This window comes from Miniopterus natalensis, chromosome 4 (genome assembly GCF_054644295.1).
Source record: "Miniopterus natalensis isolate mMinNat1 chromosome 4, mMinNat1.hap1, whole genome shotgun sequence".
NCBI classification, from domain to species: Eukaryota; Metazoa; Chordata; class Mammalia; order Chiroptera; family Miniopteridae; genus Miniopterus; species Miniopterus natalensis.
The window spans coordinates 78,120,047-78,136,730 of NC_142084.1; the positions used below are offsets into that span (position 1 = coordinate 78,120,047).

General features: G+C 38.4%; 1 protein-coding gene across 1 annotated transcript; it reads left to right on the plus strand.

The window, feature by feature from the left end:
* The first annotated feature begins 716 nt into the window (after window positions 1-716).
* Window positions 717-14,156, plus strand: ZFP2 (ZFP2 zinc finger protein). The gene is made up of 2 exons (XM_016203500.2): window positions 717-1,159; window positions 10,785-14,156. The coding sequence occupies exon 2, from the start codon at window positions 10,859-10,861 to the stop codon at window positions 12,251-12,253; it is 1,395 nt and encodes a 464-aa protein (XP_016058986.2). The 5' UTR covers window positions 717-1,159; window positions 10,785-10,858; the 3' UTR covers window positions 12,254-14,156.
* Window positions 14,157-16,684: the final 2,528 nt, after the last annotated feature.

Here is a 16,684-nt window from a genome sequence, read left to right on the forward strand (position 1 = left end):
CATGAAAACCTTCCCTTTAAGCTTGGGCCTTTGGCATCATTAGGCCTCTAGTCCAATGCTCATCTGCATTTTCTTCTAGTTCTTTAGTTGCATTTTATGTACAAATTTTTATTCTTTTTACAAATGGTAAACCCTTGTTCCAAATTATTGAATAATTCATCCTTTTTTCACTGACCTGAAGTTCACTTTTTTCATATCCTGAATTCTTATATATAATTTTTTTGTCTGAACTGTTTGTGTTGGCAGGATTTTTATTTGTTCCATTGACTTTTTTTTCCCTATTAGATTATAACATCCAGGCGGGCAGAGAGATTATCTGTTTTGTTTGCAGCTGTATTCACCCCCACCCCCTCCAGAGGAATGGTGCCTGGTACACATTAGGTGATAACAATGTGTCTGGTGAATGAGTGATTCTGCCATTCAATAACATTAGGTCCTAATTATCGTAGCTTCATAATATCTGGTGGGCAAGTTCTCGCTCATCACTCACTATTCCCTTGCAGAAATTTCCTGGCTGTTGCTATACGACACAATTAAATTTTTAAAAATAGCATCTTTTTCATAATTAACTTAAAAAAAAATCTTTATTAATTTCAGAGAGAGGAAGGGAGAGGGAGAGAGAGAGAGAAACACAATGATGAGAGAGTCATTGATCGGCTGCCTCCTACAGGCCCCTGACTGGGGATTGAGCCCACAACCCAGGCATATGTCCTGACCCGGAATCGAACTGCGATCTCCTGGATCCTAGGTCAATGCTCAACTGCTGAGCCACGCCTGGCCGGGCCATACTTAACTTTAAAATATTTGTTTGGTATAATTTGATTGGGAATGTGTTAATTTAAAAGAAGTGGCAGCTTAGGATATTGTGACATACTATCCAGAAATATGCTATGGCTGTTCATCTTTCTTCATATATGTCAAATAAGCTTAGTAAAATAAACTTAATAAAAATCATAAATTTCTTTATGTAGATCATGTACATGTCTTACTTGCTTTATCTATAATTATTTTATTTGTTGTTGTTGCAGAAGTCTCCTTTTTCATGGCTTCTTTTCCTTCCATCAGCTCTGCCTCCTCTTCCTGCCCATCCCCTAGGAAGGACCCCACAGGAAGGACGGAGAAGGCAATGGCTATTGGACCTCTATCATCGGGAGCTCAGGTGAGCTCATTTTTCAATCTCAAACCTCTCCTTTACTCCTTACTCCTGTACCGTATGTGGGTGTCACTGCAGAGGACAGGGCTATTTTTTTTTTTTTTTTAATATATCTTTATTGATTTCAGAGAGAGGAAAGGAGGGAGAGAGAGAGAAACATCAATGATGAGAGAGTCATTGATCGGCTTCCTAGCCCACAACCCAGTCAGGACTGGGAATCGAACCCCGATTGCCTGGATCCTTGGTCGATGCTCAACCGCTGAGCCACGCCCAACCGGGTGAGGACAGGGCTATTGAATTCTCTGAATGTTGGATATTTTCCACAAAGCTCCCCTCAGTTTCCCTCAGCTCTGTTCTCAGCTGTTGCTTCCTCATTCAGTTGGCCTGTTGAGCTCTTGGTGTTGTTCAAAGGTCAGAAAAGAAACAAGCATCATATGAGAGATAGTCTGATGCTTACAGGGCTATGGACTCTTCAGGGAACATAAAAAGTCACATCTCTACAAGATACAGTCAGGATGATTGTTCATGAATCTGATAATAAGAACAAGTATGGTTAGGTACCCAGATTGTCAGTGTTCCAAGACCTGGAGAAGGAGAAGATCGTTGTGGCAGCCAGGAAAAGTAGGGATGGATAGGGATAATGGGAGAGGATTTGCTGTAATGGAGTCAGAATGTCCCAAGTTCATATCATGACTTTACCATTTAACACCTGTGCTGTCTTGGGCAGGTGACTTTGTTCCCTGAAGCATTAGTTCCTCATGGTGGTGGTAGAAATAACAGCATTAACTGAGTGTTTGCCACATTCTTGACACTGGTAAGAATTTCACATGGCTTATTCCATTTAATAACACCTACTTCATAGATTTGTTGAAAGTTCAAATGAAATAATTTAAGTAAAAAGTGCCCAACATGGTTCCTGAGATGTTGAAGACACTTATTAAGTGTAGGCATCCTTAGCACCATTCTAGCCAAGTGCTTGGTATTTAGAGTTTAGAGGTGGAGTGGAATGTAGCATTGACTAGTAGTGAGGTGTCAGATACAAAGTTTGAGTTCAAGTTCCGGGAAGGAGGAGTCTGTCTCTTGGTGAGGTGGTAGGCATGGTGGTAGTGGAGGAGTTGCAGGAGTTTTGATAAGGGAGTTGGCATAAGAACTTTTCTAGGAAGAAGCAGTGTCCACCAGCTAGAGGAAATCATGGAGCAAAAACAGTGAGTGAGGAGCCTTGGTGTTTTTGCACTGATTGCTTTAAAATGGAAGGTGCTAGTTTTTACTAGAATCTGGAGTTATTGCTTCTCTGGAAAAGGAAATAAGACATTAGGGGTACTTGGCCCAAATATCTTTATTTTTTAAGGTTAGGCTTACTTAACCTTGTTTGCAGTGCTGAGGACTTGCAGTGTTTTCTCTATTCATTTGATCATGTGTTAGGCTCTCTTAAATGTGTCACTTGTTTATTTAGCAGAGGAACCAGTTTTGTTTTTTTAAATTGATTTTAGAGAGAGGTAGGGAGAGAGAGAAACATCCATCAGTTGCCTCGAACCCACCATCTTCTGGTGTATGGGACAACGCTCCAACCAACTGAGCCACACCGGCCAGGGCCCAAAGGAGCCAATTTTAAAAAGGCTTCATGAAGACAAGTATCTCTCCTTGATATTATCAAGCTCAGTTATAAAAGGCAACATAACTCACAAAAATAGATATTAGAGAAAGGGAGTTTCTAGAAAGTTTAAAGGGGGAGCATTTAGAAGATTTTGGCTGATGAAGGTTGTGGTTTGGTTGTCACTAGCCTTGATTTGTTTTATTTAGTTAAAATAGTGTTAATTATATTTTTATATCAGCTTTTTTTCAGGTATAATTTATATAAAATAACCTACTTTGAGCTTATAATTCTTTGAATTTTGACAAATGCACTACTTCAGTGAAGCTGTAGGACAATTTCATCACCCAGCTGTCCTCACCCCCTTCCAGTCCACGTCCCCTGTCCCAGTCACTGGTTTGATTTCTGAATACTTCAGTGTATCCTAAAAACAAGTCCCTTGTTTTACGTAACCAAAATACAGTAATTAAAATGATAAAACTTAAAATGATACAGTACTGTTACCTAATCTGGGCATGGGACAGCAGGCACGAAGACCTGCAGGGGTTGGCATGGTGGTGTTTGAAGGGAAGAGTGCAAGGAGATATGAAGATTTTTTGAACTTTATCTTTCAGTCCTGTAAAAAAATCTGTTTCTACTGTCATATATATATTTTTTATTTCTATGAGCCTTCTCATTCTTTTTTAATAGCTATTTTAATGCATGCATGAACTTCTCTTGTCTGTATGAGGATATTTAAATTATTTGGGGTGTGTTTTTTTGGTATGAGTGTGTAGCATTTTTCCCCTTGTTCCCTAGGTTATTCTAGTGGGTTTATATAGGCCTTTTTCATTATCCCACTGTCATTCTGGTGGGTTTTCTGGAAGCAGCAGGACAAACACATGTATTCTTGACACTTTGTTTTCCTCTCTCATTTCTTTACCTGTCTTCAGACTTCTCTATCCAGCTGGATCCTAAAGATTCTTCACTTGTTTATGACTGCATTTCACACTTTGTTTTCCTTGTGTCTTTGAATGTCTATCTAGCTACTAGTATGTAGGCCCATTGTCATGACTGAGCTTACTTTTCTTTATATCCTCTGCCTGGCATAATACCTGCCAGAGGAGGTATTTAATATATGTTTGTTGAGTTGAATATTGAATGACATCAAGTAGAATTTTTAGAAATCAGGTGAAAAGACAGATTTGAGAGTTATATGTGATATTCATATCATTTTGTCTTATTAATTGTGAGAAATAAGGGCAAAGCAGCAAGGATGGAACCCTAAAGAACAATAATGTTTGACTGGGATCCAAAGATACTCTAGTAAAGGTGACAAAGAGTGGTCAAAGAAGGAGGGCAAGTGCAGCAGTGCCAAGAGTGTAATGAAAAGTGGTCTGGGACCCAGGGAAGAGCACTTCTGTTTGAGGGAAACATTCTGTGGGTTGAAGAGTAAACGATTAAAAACTTAAGTATAGACTGTCATTTCAACAAGGCTAACTTTGAGGAAAAGAAAGAAAGGGCAAGAACTGAAAGAACTCAGAGGTAGTAGAGTGTTTCCAATTTGTTTTTTACCAAGGAAGAGACTTGAATGTATTTACAACAGCGGAGATACCTGTTAGAAAGGAGAAACTAAAAGGAGGGAGAGCATGGAGCCCAGAAAACACAGTGATGTGCAAACTCCAGGTCTTCTTTCCAGATTTTCTTCGATGTTGCTGCCAGATTAAGCTACCATTTAGTCTTATTGTCCTGTCCAAAACCAAGATAAGGAAGCATCGCTTGAGTGCTGTGCTTGGCTCTTCCCTGGTCATCATCTATCTGATGTATTTATAACAATCCCACAGGGTAGGTATCATTAGCCCCTTTCACAGTGGAAGAAATAAACTCAGAGAGGTGAAATGACATGCCAGAATTTAAACACAGGTTTTTTGTTTTGCTTTTGTCCTGAGTTTAACGCTAATTCTAAAAAAACCCCATTATTTTCTTTCCTTGCCTTGCTGTGACTTCTTGTTTCCTGGTATATTTAGTGAAAATAGAACTTCTGCATTCTGGCCTAATATTCTTTTTAGATGATTGTTTTCTGTTTCTGTGCTAAAGTTTTCATGTGTACAGTTGTTGAATGCTTTGTTAGATTTTGCTATTTTATCAAAGCTGAGTAGAAAATGTAAATTTGGAAGTGCTGTTTCTGGAGACAGTATTATCACTAATAAACTCATTAACATTGAAACAAAGATGGAAATTATTAGTAATGTGGAAAGCAGTGAATTTTTAGCCTTTAATCAGTAGTCATTTGACTTAAATCAGCTGATGTTCAGTTTTGAGGGAAACAAATTAAGAGCATGTATAAAATATTAGAAATATAAAAGATTATGCCTAAAAAATAAGGTACAGTTAGAGATTATATAACATTTATTTTTTATTTTTTATTTTTTAAAAATATATCTTTATTGATTTCAGAGAGAGGAAAGGAGAGGGGGAGAGAGAGAGACAGAAACATCAATGATGAGAGAGTCATTGATCGAGCCCACAACCCAGGCATGTGCCCTGACTGGGAATCGAACCCCGATAGCCTGGATCCTAGGTCGACGCTCAACTGCTGAGCCACGCCCGGCCGGCAGAGATTATATAACATTTAAAGCTCTCCAGAAAGCTACTGTTAACTACCCGTAAACTGGGAAACTTATTATTTGTGTTTCGTACATGATTTTGTTTCATTCTCAGAGATGTACTGAGTAACTACCTGTGTGTGTATTTAGACACACACACACTCAATTTATATACTGTTATAGAGAAAAGACTGTAATAAATGTAGGAGTATCCAAAAGTTTGTTCATCTTTGCACAGGCAGTCCAGCCCTGCCTCAGGGCATCAGCACGGGCAGTTTCTTCTTTCTTGGGTGCTCTTTCTTCAGTAGGCCTGTGACTCCTCCTCCTTAGTCCTTAACATCTTTGCTTCAGTCACTTTCCTTTCCTGAAGACTTTATTTAAAATTACAAACCTTTCCCCTCACTCATTGTATTCCCTATTTCCATTTTATTTTTATTTTTTCCATAAGGCATACCACTTAAATAAGTATTATACTTATTTATTATGTTGACTGACCTTCCTCTCACTAAAATATAAGTTCCTTAAGGGCAGAAATGTATTTTATTCATTGCTTTAGCTTTAGCACCTGGAAGAGTGCCTGGCTCAATGTACATTTATTGAATGAATGATCATGTTCAGAAGAGCATTCTGGCTGCTGCGTGGAGAATGCATTGTAGGATAGCTAGAGTGTAAGCAGGAAGTCCAATCAGGTGAGTATTGAAATAGTCTGGTAGAATGGGAGGAGTAGCTGAAATATTACACAGGGGATGGAAGAAATATAAAATGGGAAAAGAAATAAACTTGTCCTAGGAAGAGTGAGCCCTGCTGCCCAAGCCCCATACCTACCCCAATACTTTGCAGGCTCAGCCTTTACTGTGGCCAGTCTCAGCCATAAATACTGAAGGACCTGTGCTTTCCCAGATCCCACAGTTCTGGGGATACCTGTTCATGTCTTGATGAGTACCAAAATAATATAAATCCTATTCTTGAACTAGGCATTTTAATAAAATAAGGGAGTATAGGCTACCACTTAAAAGTCCTGTTTAGAAGAGGAAAGGAAGCAAGAGGTATATCTTATATAATATAAAATAATAATGGTAATATTAACAGTTAACAATCATCAAACCCTTATCATGGCAAAGCATAGTGCTATGTGCATTACAGAATTTTTATTTAATAAGATAGCAAAATGGGAAGAAGTGTTGTCCAATCCTGGAAGAGCTAGTTTGACCGTTAGGGCTCAAGTTTCAAGCCCACAGTATTTCACTGATTCTTAGTAAAGCCACCCTAATAGTTTTGTTTTTCAGATAGTCATGTAATTGGAAAAATAAAATTTCCTCCCTTCTCCGTTGTCTGATTTTATTAGTCATACTTTTCGAACAGTATTAAATAGTAGTGGTAATAATAAACACTATTTTCTTGATTCTGTTATTAGTGTGAATTCTTGTGTTTTACTTTTGTGCTTGGTACAGTGCTAAAATTTTTGGTTTTGAATCAGGATTGGCTGTTGGATATTATAAAATACTTTGGAAGCATCTATCAGGTTGATCATATGTCCCTTTTCCATTACCTACTATGGCATTAATAGATTCCTAATAGTGAACATTCTGGAATTCCTGGATAAGTCCTTTGTGTAAATTGAATATTTAAGTAATATTCCAGGAATGCTTTAGGAGTACTTCATTACTGAATCTTTCATATTTAAGAACATGTTTCGGTTTTCTCTGTAAATGTATAAAGTAGTGGCCAAGTTGAATTCTTGAGTCACATCAGCCAGTATTTAAAAAATTTGTAGGTAATTGATTTTTTTCTTAAGGAACAAGTCTTCAGAATAAACTCTTATTTATTTAATTGATTTTTAGATAGAGGGGAAGGGAGAGGGAGAGAGAGAGAGAGAGAAAAAGAAACATTGATGTGAAAGAATCATCGATCAGCTGCCTCCTGCGTGCCCCCTACTGGAGATTAGGCCCACAACCTGGGCATGTGCCCTCAGAGGAAATGGAACTGAGAGTCCTTTGGTGTACAGGACAACGCCCAACCAACTGAGCCACACCGGCCAAGGCCAGAATAAAATTTTAAATTATCTTAAAATTATGATTAAATTATGTGATAATTATCTAAAATTCCATGGAGATAAAATGAATTTTATGATTAAATTTTCTGCAGTACATAATGATGTTTAAACTTTGATTAGTATTTTCTAAAGTAGAAAATATTTTGTTCTCATATTTTTGAAATGTTATATATACAGGAGAATGTAAGATATATATTATTTAACAAAAATCTACATACTCTTCTAATATAAATACTATAATATTAACTAATTTTTGTTCTTATATCAACACTGTGAGATAGGGACCATTTAACAGGTGAGAAAACTGGAGTACGGACATGTTAAGTAACCTGCCCACGGTCACACAGCTAGCAGTGGAGGAGCTCAGATTTGAGCCAGGTAGTGTGGTTTGAATTGTCGTCTTAGCCATCATGCCATACAGCATGAATAACAAAGAAAGCAAACATCTGGGCACTAGAACCCAGAGTAAGAAACAGAGCATTACTGGTATCTTCGCCATGCTTTGTGTGCTCTTTCTCATTCACATACTCTTACCTCTCCCTAGGATGTAACCACTATTCTCACTTTTGTGATAATTATCTTCCCTTTAAGTATTGCCATCCATAAGTGAACCTATAAACAATATATTTAGTTTTCATCGGTTTTTAAACTTTATCTAAGTGGACTCTTGCTATATATATTTTTCTGTGACTTTGTTTAAATTATTTATTCATATTGATGTGTGTAGCTTTAGTTTATTAATTTTAACTAGCTAGTTCAGGCTGCTATAATAGAATACTATAGACCAGGTGGCTTAAAAGTCAAACTTCTTACTGTTACAGAGGCTGTAAGTCTGAGATCAGGGTGCTAGCATGGTTAGGTTGTTGGTGAGGTCCCTCATCCTGGTTCATAGAGAGCCGCCTTCCTGCTGTGTCCTCACATGCTAGAGAGCAGAGAGACGAGAAATAAGCTCTCATTTCTTATAAGGGCACTAATCCCATCACCCCTCTGCCCTCATGACCTAATGAACTCCCAAAAGTCCCACCTCCTAATACAATACCATTTGGAATTTGGCTTCAATATATGAATTTTGGGGAGACACAAACATTCACTGTTGTCAGTTATTCCACTGTATAAATATTTGGCAGTTTATTCTATTGATGGATATTTGTGTTGTTTCTCTCTTTTTGCTGTTTTGCAGTGCTACTTTTAAAATTACGAGTCATGGTATACCTTTGCAAGTTAGATTTACCTAGGTGTGTGTACCTGGTAGTGGACTTGCTAAACCATTCATTGATGTTTCGCTTTCTTATGTGCGTATTCTAGTCTTTTGCCAGTTTTTCTAGTGGGTTTAGTGTTCCATAGACATTGTTTTCCAAATCTAGGTTCTAGTTCTTTGTGGGCCGTTGTTACAGATGTCTTTTTCTAGTATGTAACTTTAAAAATAACTTTATGATGTCTTTGGGTGGCTGGAAGCATGTAATTATTCTTCCAATGTTTATTCTCCCTTTTGATTTTTATGCTTTTTCTCGTTTATATTATTTTAAAAATGTACTTCTTGCCCTAGCTGGGTTGGCTCAGTGGTTAGAGTGTTGACCCTCAGACTGAAGGTTCCAGGGTTCGATTCTGGCCAAGGGCACATACCTCGCTTGCAGGCTTGATCTCCAGCCCCAGTTGGGGCGCTCGCAGGAGGCAACCAATTGATATGTCTCTCTTGCATCGATGTTTCCCTCTCTCTCACCCCTCTACCCTCCCCCTCCCTTGTTCTCTTCCTCTCTCCCTTCCACTCTCTCTGAAAAGCAATGGGAAAAATATCCTCAGCTGAGGATTATAATTTTTGTTTTTTACTTCTTAACCCTTTACATAATTTCCAAACTTGGTATTTTGTGTGTATCATTTATCTTTGAATGGAGGCATTTCTGTCTTGACTTAGTCTGACAGGATGAATGGATCCCTGTTTGCCCTTTATGTTGTCCGTGGGTAGCACTTTACATGTTTTCAAAGAACTTTAGTTGGGCCCAGCCAGGCGTGGCTCAGTGGTTGAGTGTCGACCTGGGATCCAGGTGATCAGGGTTCGATTCCCGGTCAGGGCACATGCCCGGGCTTCAGGCTCAATCAATGACTCTCTCATCATTGATGTCTCTATCTCTCTCTCTCCCTTTCCTTTCCTCTCTCTGAAATCAATAAAGACATACTAAAAAAAAAAAACCAAAAACTTTAGTTGGATGGATGGATATGATAGTGAGGTGGGGCAAGTGGTCATATGTAATTCATGTATTGCCTGTTATTTTCATACTTGATAGATAGGTCCTCCCTGTGTTTTGGAGGTGGAGTCTGCTAGGCTTTCTTCAACTTTTTGTCTTTTATGTAAGCAGGTTAGGTTGTAAGGAGGAGGTCCAGTTAGTGCATAAGCCTTGCTTCACAGTAAAATCTCCTGCCCACAGGCCTTTGTTCTGTTGCTTCAGTATTGATCTCTGTTCTGTTGACTTTGAGCAGCTGAGAAGCAGATTCTCAGATTATAGTTTCCTGTTTTTTGCCTCTCATTGGCCCTAGTCCATTTCATCTGGGATAAGAAATGGGATTTGAGAAAATAAAGTCTGAGTGGCTACAAGGTTCTTCTTTCAGCCCACTCTGAAGCAGTTCAACAGATTCTCCCTTGCCTTTTTCTACCACCATTTCTCATTTTAAGGAATGGATATTTAGGAAAGCATAGGGCCCTTTAAGACTGTCTTAACCTATGTGAGAAAAATTATAGCCTGCTTGAAATTTGTGGGGGTGGAAAGCTTTTAGATTGTGTTATCCTCCCTTAAGAGTTTGAATTTTAAATATGTTCCAGACAAGTATGTTCCCAAAGGGTAGGTTATATACATTATCCTTATCAGATTATTTTTATTCTCATTTTATATCTGTGAAAACAGACCTAGAGAAACAAGTAAGTAGTTAAGATGGTAAGTGTTAAGGGCCACTTAACCTGTCTGTCTGACTTCAGGGTCAACAGTCTTCATTGTGTCACACTGTAATGTTTTTGAAGATTTAGTATCAGAATTATAGGCAGGAAGAAATGGCTGGTAGGGACAGTTGGTACAACATGGCAGGGCTTTCTGATCTCCTTCCAATCCCAGGTCATCTGTATATTTTCCTTTAGTTCCATCTTCATTATTTAGCCTTGTCCAGTGGTCAGTGACTTCAGTCCTGCATAGGCTCACTTTTTTCTCTGCTTACCCTGTTTCTAGTTCTCCTATTTACGGACCCATTCACTGTTTTTTCCTTTCCTTCCAGTTCTCTTACTAATTCTAGAGACATCTTTAAAAGCTCGAAAATATGCCATGTATTCTCAGTTTTATTCTCATTCCCACATTATACAATTTCCAATCTCCCAGCACAGAAAGCAATGTGCATTTGAATTTTTTTTATTTTTTGCAGGCTGGGAAGCAAGACTTGAAACTAGAGCCAACTTCAGAGCTAACATTACTGAAGATTTATTCTATCGGGTAATAATGGAAAAGGAAGGTCTCTGGCATTCTTCTTTAAGGGAAACCTGGGAACCTGATAATTGGTTAGAGGGGCAACAGAAAAACCAGGATAGACATCTGGGTCAAGTGGCAGTTATCCATAAGGAAATCCTCACAGAAAGGAGAGTATGTAGGGGTAATGAGTTTGAAAGATGTTCCAGTCAGGGTTCAATCACTGATATACAACAAAGTATTCCTATGGGAAAAAGACCCTGTTATCAGAATTCACATAGAAAAGATATCAAACAAAATTCTGAGTTAATTAATATTCAAAGAATGTTTGTAGGGAAGAAAATCTATGAATGTAATGAATGTGGGAAAGCTTTCAGCCAGAGCTCATCCCTTCTTAAGCACCAGAAGATTCATACTGGGGAGAAACCCTATAAGTGTAATGTGTGTGGGAAGCACTTCATTGAACGTTCCTCCCTTACTGTACATCAAAGAATTCATACTGGAGAGAAACCCTACAAATGTAATGAATGTGGCAAAACCTTCAGCCAAAGCATGAACCTTACTGTTCATCAAAGAACTCATACTGGAGAAAAACCCTATCAGTGTAATGAGTGTGGAAAAGCTTTTCGCAAGAATTCATCCCTTATTCAGCATGAAAGGATTCATACTGGTGAGAAACCCTACAAATGTAATGAATGTGGGAAAGCTTTTACACAAAGTATGAATCTCACGGTGCATCAAAGAACTCATACAGGAGAAAAACCCTATGAATGTAATGAATGTGGGAAGTCTTTCAGTCAAAGTATGCATCTTATTGTACATCAGAGAAGTCATACTGGAGAGAAACCCTATGAGTGTAGTGAATGTGGAAAAGCCTTTAGTAAGAGCTCAACTCTTACCCTGCATCAACGAAATCACACTGGAGAAAAACCCTACAAATGTAACAAATGTGGGAAATCCTTTAGCCAAAGTACATACCTTATAGAACATCAGAGACTTCATTCTGGAGTAAAACCTTTTGAATGCAATCAGTGTGGAAAAGCTTTTAGTAAGAATTCATCTCTTACTCAACATCGGAGGATTCATACTGGAGAGAAGCCTTATGAGTGTATAGTATGTGGAAAGCATTTTACTGGGAGATCATCCCTTACTGTACATCGGGTTATTCATACTGGAGAGAAACCTTATGAATGCAATGAATGTGGAAAGGCCTTTAGCCAGAGTGCATACCTTATTGAGCATCAAAGAATTCATACTGGTGAGAAACCCTATGAATGTGATCAGTGTGGCAAAGCCTTCATTAAAAATTCGTCACTTATAGTGCATCAGAGAACTCACACAGGAGAGAAACCCTATCAGTGTAACGAATGTGGAAAAGCCTTCAGTCGGAGTACAAACCTCACACGACATCAGAGAACTCATACATGAGGAAAGTTTTCACTGTGACCTTTGCCATGATTAATTGTTCAGTGATAATCAGATAAGTCATGTTGTGTAGAAACCTAATGTAAAGATTTTAGGAATCTTTTAGTTGAAGTATCTTATAGCATATCAGATCATACAGAGAAACCACTGCAGAGAAACCATATGAAAGTAGAAAATCTTGATTGAATCAGAAAGTGAAATTTTGTATCAGGTTTAAGTAGCTGATATTCTAAACAATGAGGATTCATCATGCTGAAGATAAGTTCTGTTGTATCATACTGCAGATTCTCCTTTGGATGTTAGAGACTTCACAGTAGAGAGAAAATGTGAGAGTGCTTAACTGGACAGCCCAAAGACCTGGTATGTTCTTTGATCTGTCACTAACTTGGACAAGTCACCTACTTTCACCAGGTCACAGTGTCCTTATTTGGTAAATGAGGGATTTTGGATTTAGAAGGTCTCCAGGATCCTTGTAAGCTCTATAAAGCAACAAACCTATAAATATAATGAATGCTGGGACATCCTTAATCTTTTACCATGTTATATATGTTATTAGATGCCCCCATTTTACAGTCTGGTTTCCCTGGGTATTGTGAGTTAAAATGCTTTACCTCTACCAAATCCCATTATTATTCCATGCGCCCCCCCCCCTTCTCCATGCATTATTTTCTCCCCTAAAAATATAGGGTGGTTGCTAACAGCTGATGAAATAATTGTATAAATCTTAATGCAACAGCATGCTTTTTTTTTTTTTTTAATATATATTGATTTCAGAGGGAGGAAGGGAGAGGGAGAGAGAGAGAAAAACATCATTGATGAGAGAGTCATTGATCGGTTGCCTCCTGCATGCCCCCCAACTGGGGATTGAGCCCACAACCCAGCCATATGCCCTGACCGGGAATTGAATCACGATCTCCTGGTTCCTAGGTTGATGCTCAACTGCTGAGCCATGCCCGGCCGGGCAGCATGCTATTTTGAGTCCTCAATTAACAGTCATTAAGTTGTTAAATAAGCTAATTATTTAGAAAACAATATAATTTAAATATAGTCTTTTCGTAAGATTCAAATACATATCTTTGTATCGTACTGACTATTGAAGTGGAAAGGAGAATAGGCTAAATACTAATAGGCATGAAAATCTCACACATTAACAAAATCTTTGTAACTCAAAACATATGCAAAACAATTACAGAAGTTTTATAGACTTACAGGTATTATAGTAGTTAAGAGTTTTATTTCACACACATTTAGTAAGTGCTAAACATGTGTTAGATATGATTAGAAAATCAAAATGAATATGATATATTGTTTTCCAAGGTTTAAACTGAGAAAGTGATAGTGGGATGGGAGAGGAAAAATCCAAGCAAAAATGAGACAGAATCTAGATAACATGGTAACTGGTTAAATGTGAGCACTTGAATTTATTATTTGGATGTATAGGGGTACCATAATTAAAAATATAAAATTGACCAATTTTGTGGGGCAATGAGGAGTTCAGTCTGTGGGCATCTGGATGAGTCTGTGGATATCCAAGTGAAGATTCCTAATAGGCTGTAGAATAAGTAGTAGGACAATGATTAGAGGGTGCTCTGGGAGTACAGTAGTCCTCCATTCACAGTTTTGCTTTCCGCAGTTTCAGTTACTCATAGTCAACCTTGGGTTCAAAAATATTAAATGGAAAATTCCACCCTCCGCCCCCAATTTATGTTTTAAATTGTGCACCATTCTGAGTAGTTTGATGAACTCTTATGCCACCCCACTGCATCGTCACCTCATCACGTAGCCGTTGTATCATGTCACATCATCACAGGAAGGGTGAGTACAGTACAATGAGATATTTTGAGAGACCACATTCACATAACTTTATTACAGTATCTTATTAAAATTGTTTTCATATTATTGTTAATCTTTTACTGTGCCTAATTTATAAATTAAACTTTGTGTATTTATGGGGAAAAAACACTGTATATAAGGGTCATTAGTATCCATGGTTTCAGGCATCCACTGGAGGTCTTGGAACATATCTCAGAAAGAACAGCCAAAAGAAACTTGAAAAACAGAAAAATCAGGAGAACATAGCAGCACAGAAGTAAAAGAATTTTTGCAGGGATAGGAATAGTTAATATTTTCAAACGCTACTGATAAAGTAAGATAAAAATAGAAATATTGCCTTTGGTTTTGGTTATTGATTACCTGTGTAAATTTTAATAGGTTAAAGAGTGAGTTAAAGTTTGAAAAGTACTTAGTAGCTTGCCTGGGAATGGTGAGTTTAGAAAGATAACTAGAGGGAGATTGAAAGAATGTACATCTATCAGTAGAGCTTTCAGCTACAAAAATGGAAAGCCCAGTTAACAATGACTTACAAGCAAATAGGGATTTACTGCCTCACATAATCTGGAGGTGGATGGCATTGGTTCAGAGACAAAACAATTCAGTGCCTTGAGTTTCATGGCTTTTCCATCAGGGTCACTTGGCTGCCATAGCTTCAGGTAAAATATCTGCATTTAATGCAAGAAGAAATGGAGTGGGTAGCACTAGCAACATCTCTGCCTTTTATCAGAAAAGGTTTTCCCAGAAGCCACTCAACAGACTGTTGATTATATCTCCTTGACCACAGCTGTGTTACATGGAGGCTAGTAGCAAAGGAGACTGAGAAAATAAACATTGGCCCTTGCAGCCTCTATAATGGGCAGGCAAAGAAAAGGTGGTTTGATAAAGGTGTTGACTTAGCCAACAATCTGCTGAGAGTGTGTCCGCAAGACTTAAGGTAGAAGAATTGAACATGTTTATCACCTAAAAGAGGTGTGGAGAGTCTAAAGGTGCAGAAGGGAGGGGATGTGCAGCTCAAAGTGGGAAAATAAGATTTGGAGCACAGGTAGAGGATATAGGAATCTTTTTCACTGGAAAGAAGGAAACTTTCCACTGGGAGAGGTGGTAATCGATGGATGCAGAAGATGTTTGTGGGCGGCAATGGAAGAGGTTCCCTGTGGATTCTCAGTGTTTGGACCTTGGGCAGTTCAGTCTCTTTGGACTATATGACCTCTAAGTTTTAATTCATGGAGTTTGAACATCAAAGGCAAAGGAGAAATGAAACGCTGAATTAAATTTTTAATTTCTCTCCATTACACCCAGTTTCCTCCTTTCCCTTCACCTATTTTTCTTGTTCCTCACCTCCTTTCAAGAGATAGAAATAGATGGGAAGAAATGGGTAGAAAATAGAAGAAAGCAGCACAATAAAGCCTCAAAAGGAAGGCACAGAATAAGGGGGAGAGGATGAATGAAGTTATTGAAGCCAAAGATGGATGCAATAACTCAAAATTGATAAAATATTAACCCACAGAGGGAGCACCAGGACATGGCCCAGATAAATGGAGGTTTCACTACTTTTTCAGGAGTTTTGGAAGTCTTAGTGTATATCAGTTCTTGGCCATCCTAGGCAACAAGTAATGATGACAACCTTTGCACCTTTCCTCTATCAACAGGTGCAGGACTCCTGGTTCCATGTACTAAACATGAGACATTGGGCAAGGCACTTAACATTGGTGCCTTAATTTTCTTATTTGTTAACAGTGCAAACCTCATAGCTTTGGATTACATTAGGTAACTAATGAAAAATGTTTATAAAAGTGTCCAATATGTAGTTAGTGCACAATGAATGTTATATTATCATCCTCATGTAGCTGAAAACAATAATATCCAAACTCCATAGCACAGTGTCCAGAAACCTTAATTATCTTAGAATGACAGGCTTTCAAAACATACCTTGTAAAAAGGTTATAATACTGGGAGTCAGTCCCTCCCCCAGACTGCTGTAATAGTCTAATAACTGGTTTTCCTGTATTCCCTCTAGCCCCACCATAGCCTGTTCTCCCCACAGCTGACCAGTGATTCTGTCCAAGTATGCTCGCCCATGTCACTATTTTACTCAAATCCCTGCAATGGTTTTCTATCACACAGATTAAATCCTACAATGGTCTCAAGGCTTCTAGTTACCCTTTGAACTTATCTCCCCCTCTCGCTTGTTCACCAGGCTCTCTCCAGTCATTCTGGTCTGCTAAGCCTCAAACTCACCAGGCACACTTCTCTGGACAACATTCCCTGTCCTCTCCTACTTAGAGGATTATTTTCCAGGTATTCACATGATTTCCTCCCTCACTGTGTTCCAGTCTCTGATCAATATTTTCTCAGAGAACTTCCCCAAACGGGACTTAATCCCCAGCCTCTGTCACACTCTATACCTTAACACAGCTTCACTGTCATCAGTATCTGATAAATATTTTTATTGCCTTCTTCCCCGAATACAATTAAACCTGCATAAGTGCCGGGCTGTCAGCCCCTCGAACAGTGCTTAACACATAAGTGCTCCAGGTGTCAATAAAACCCCAAACAATTCTGTAGTGTATATAAAGTCACTGATACGGCTTCCTAAGAGGT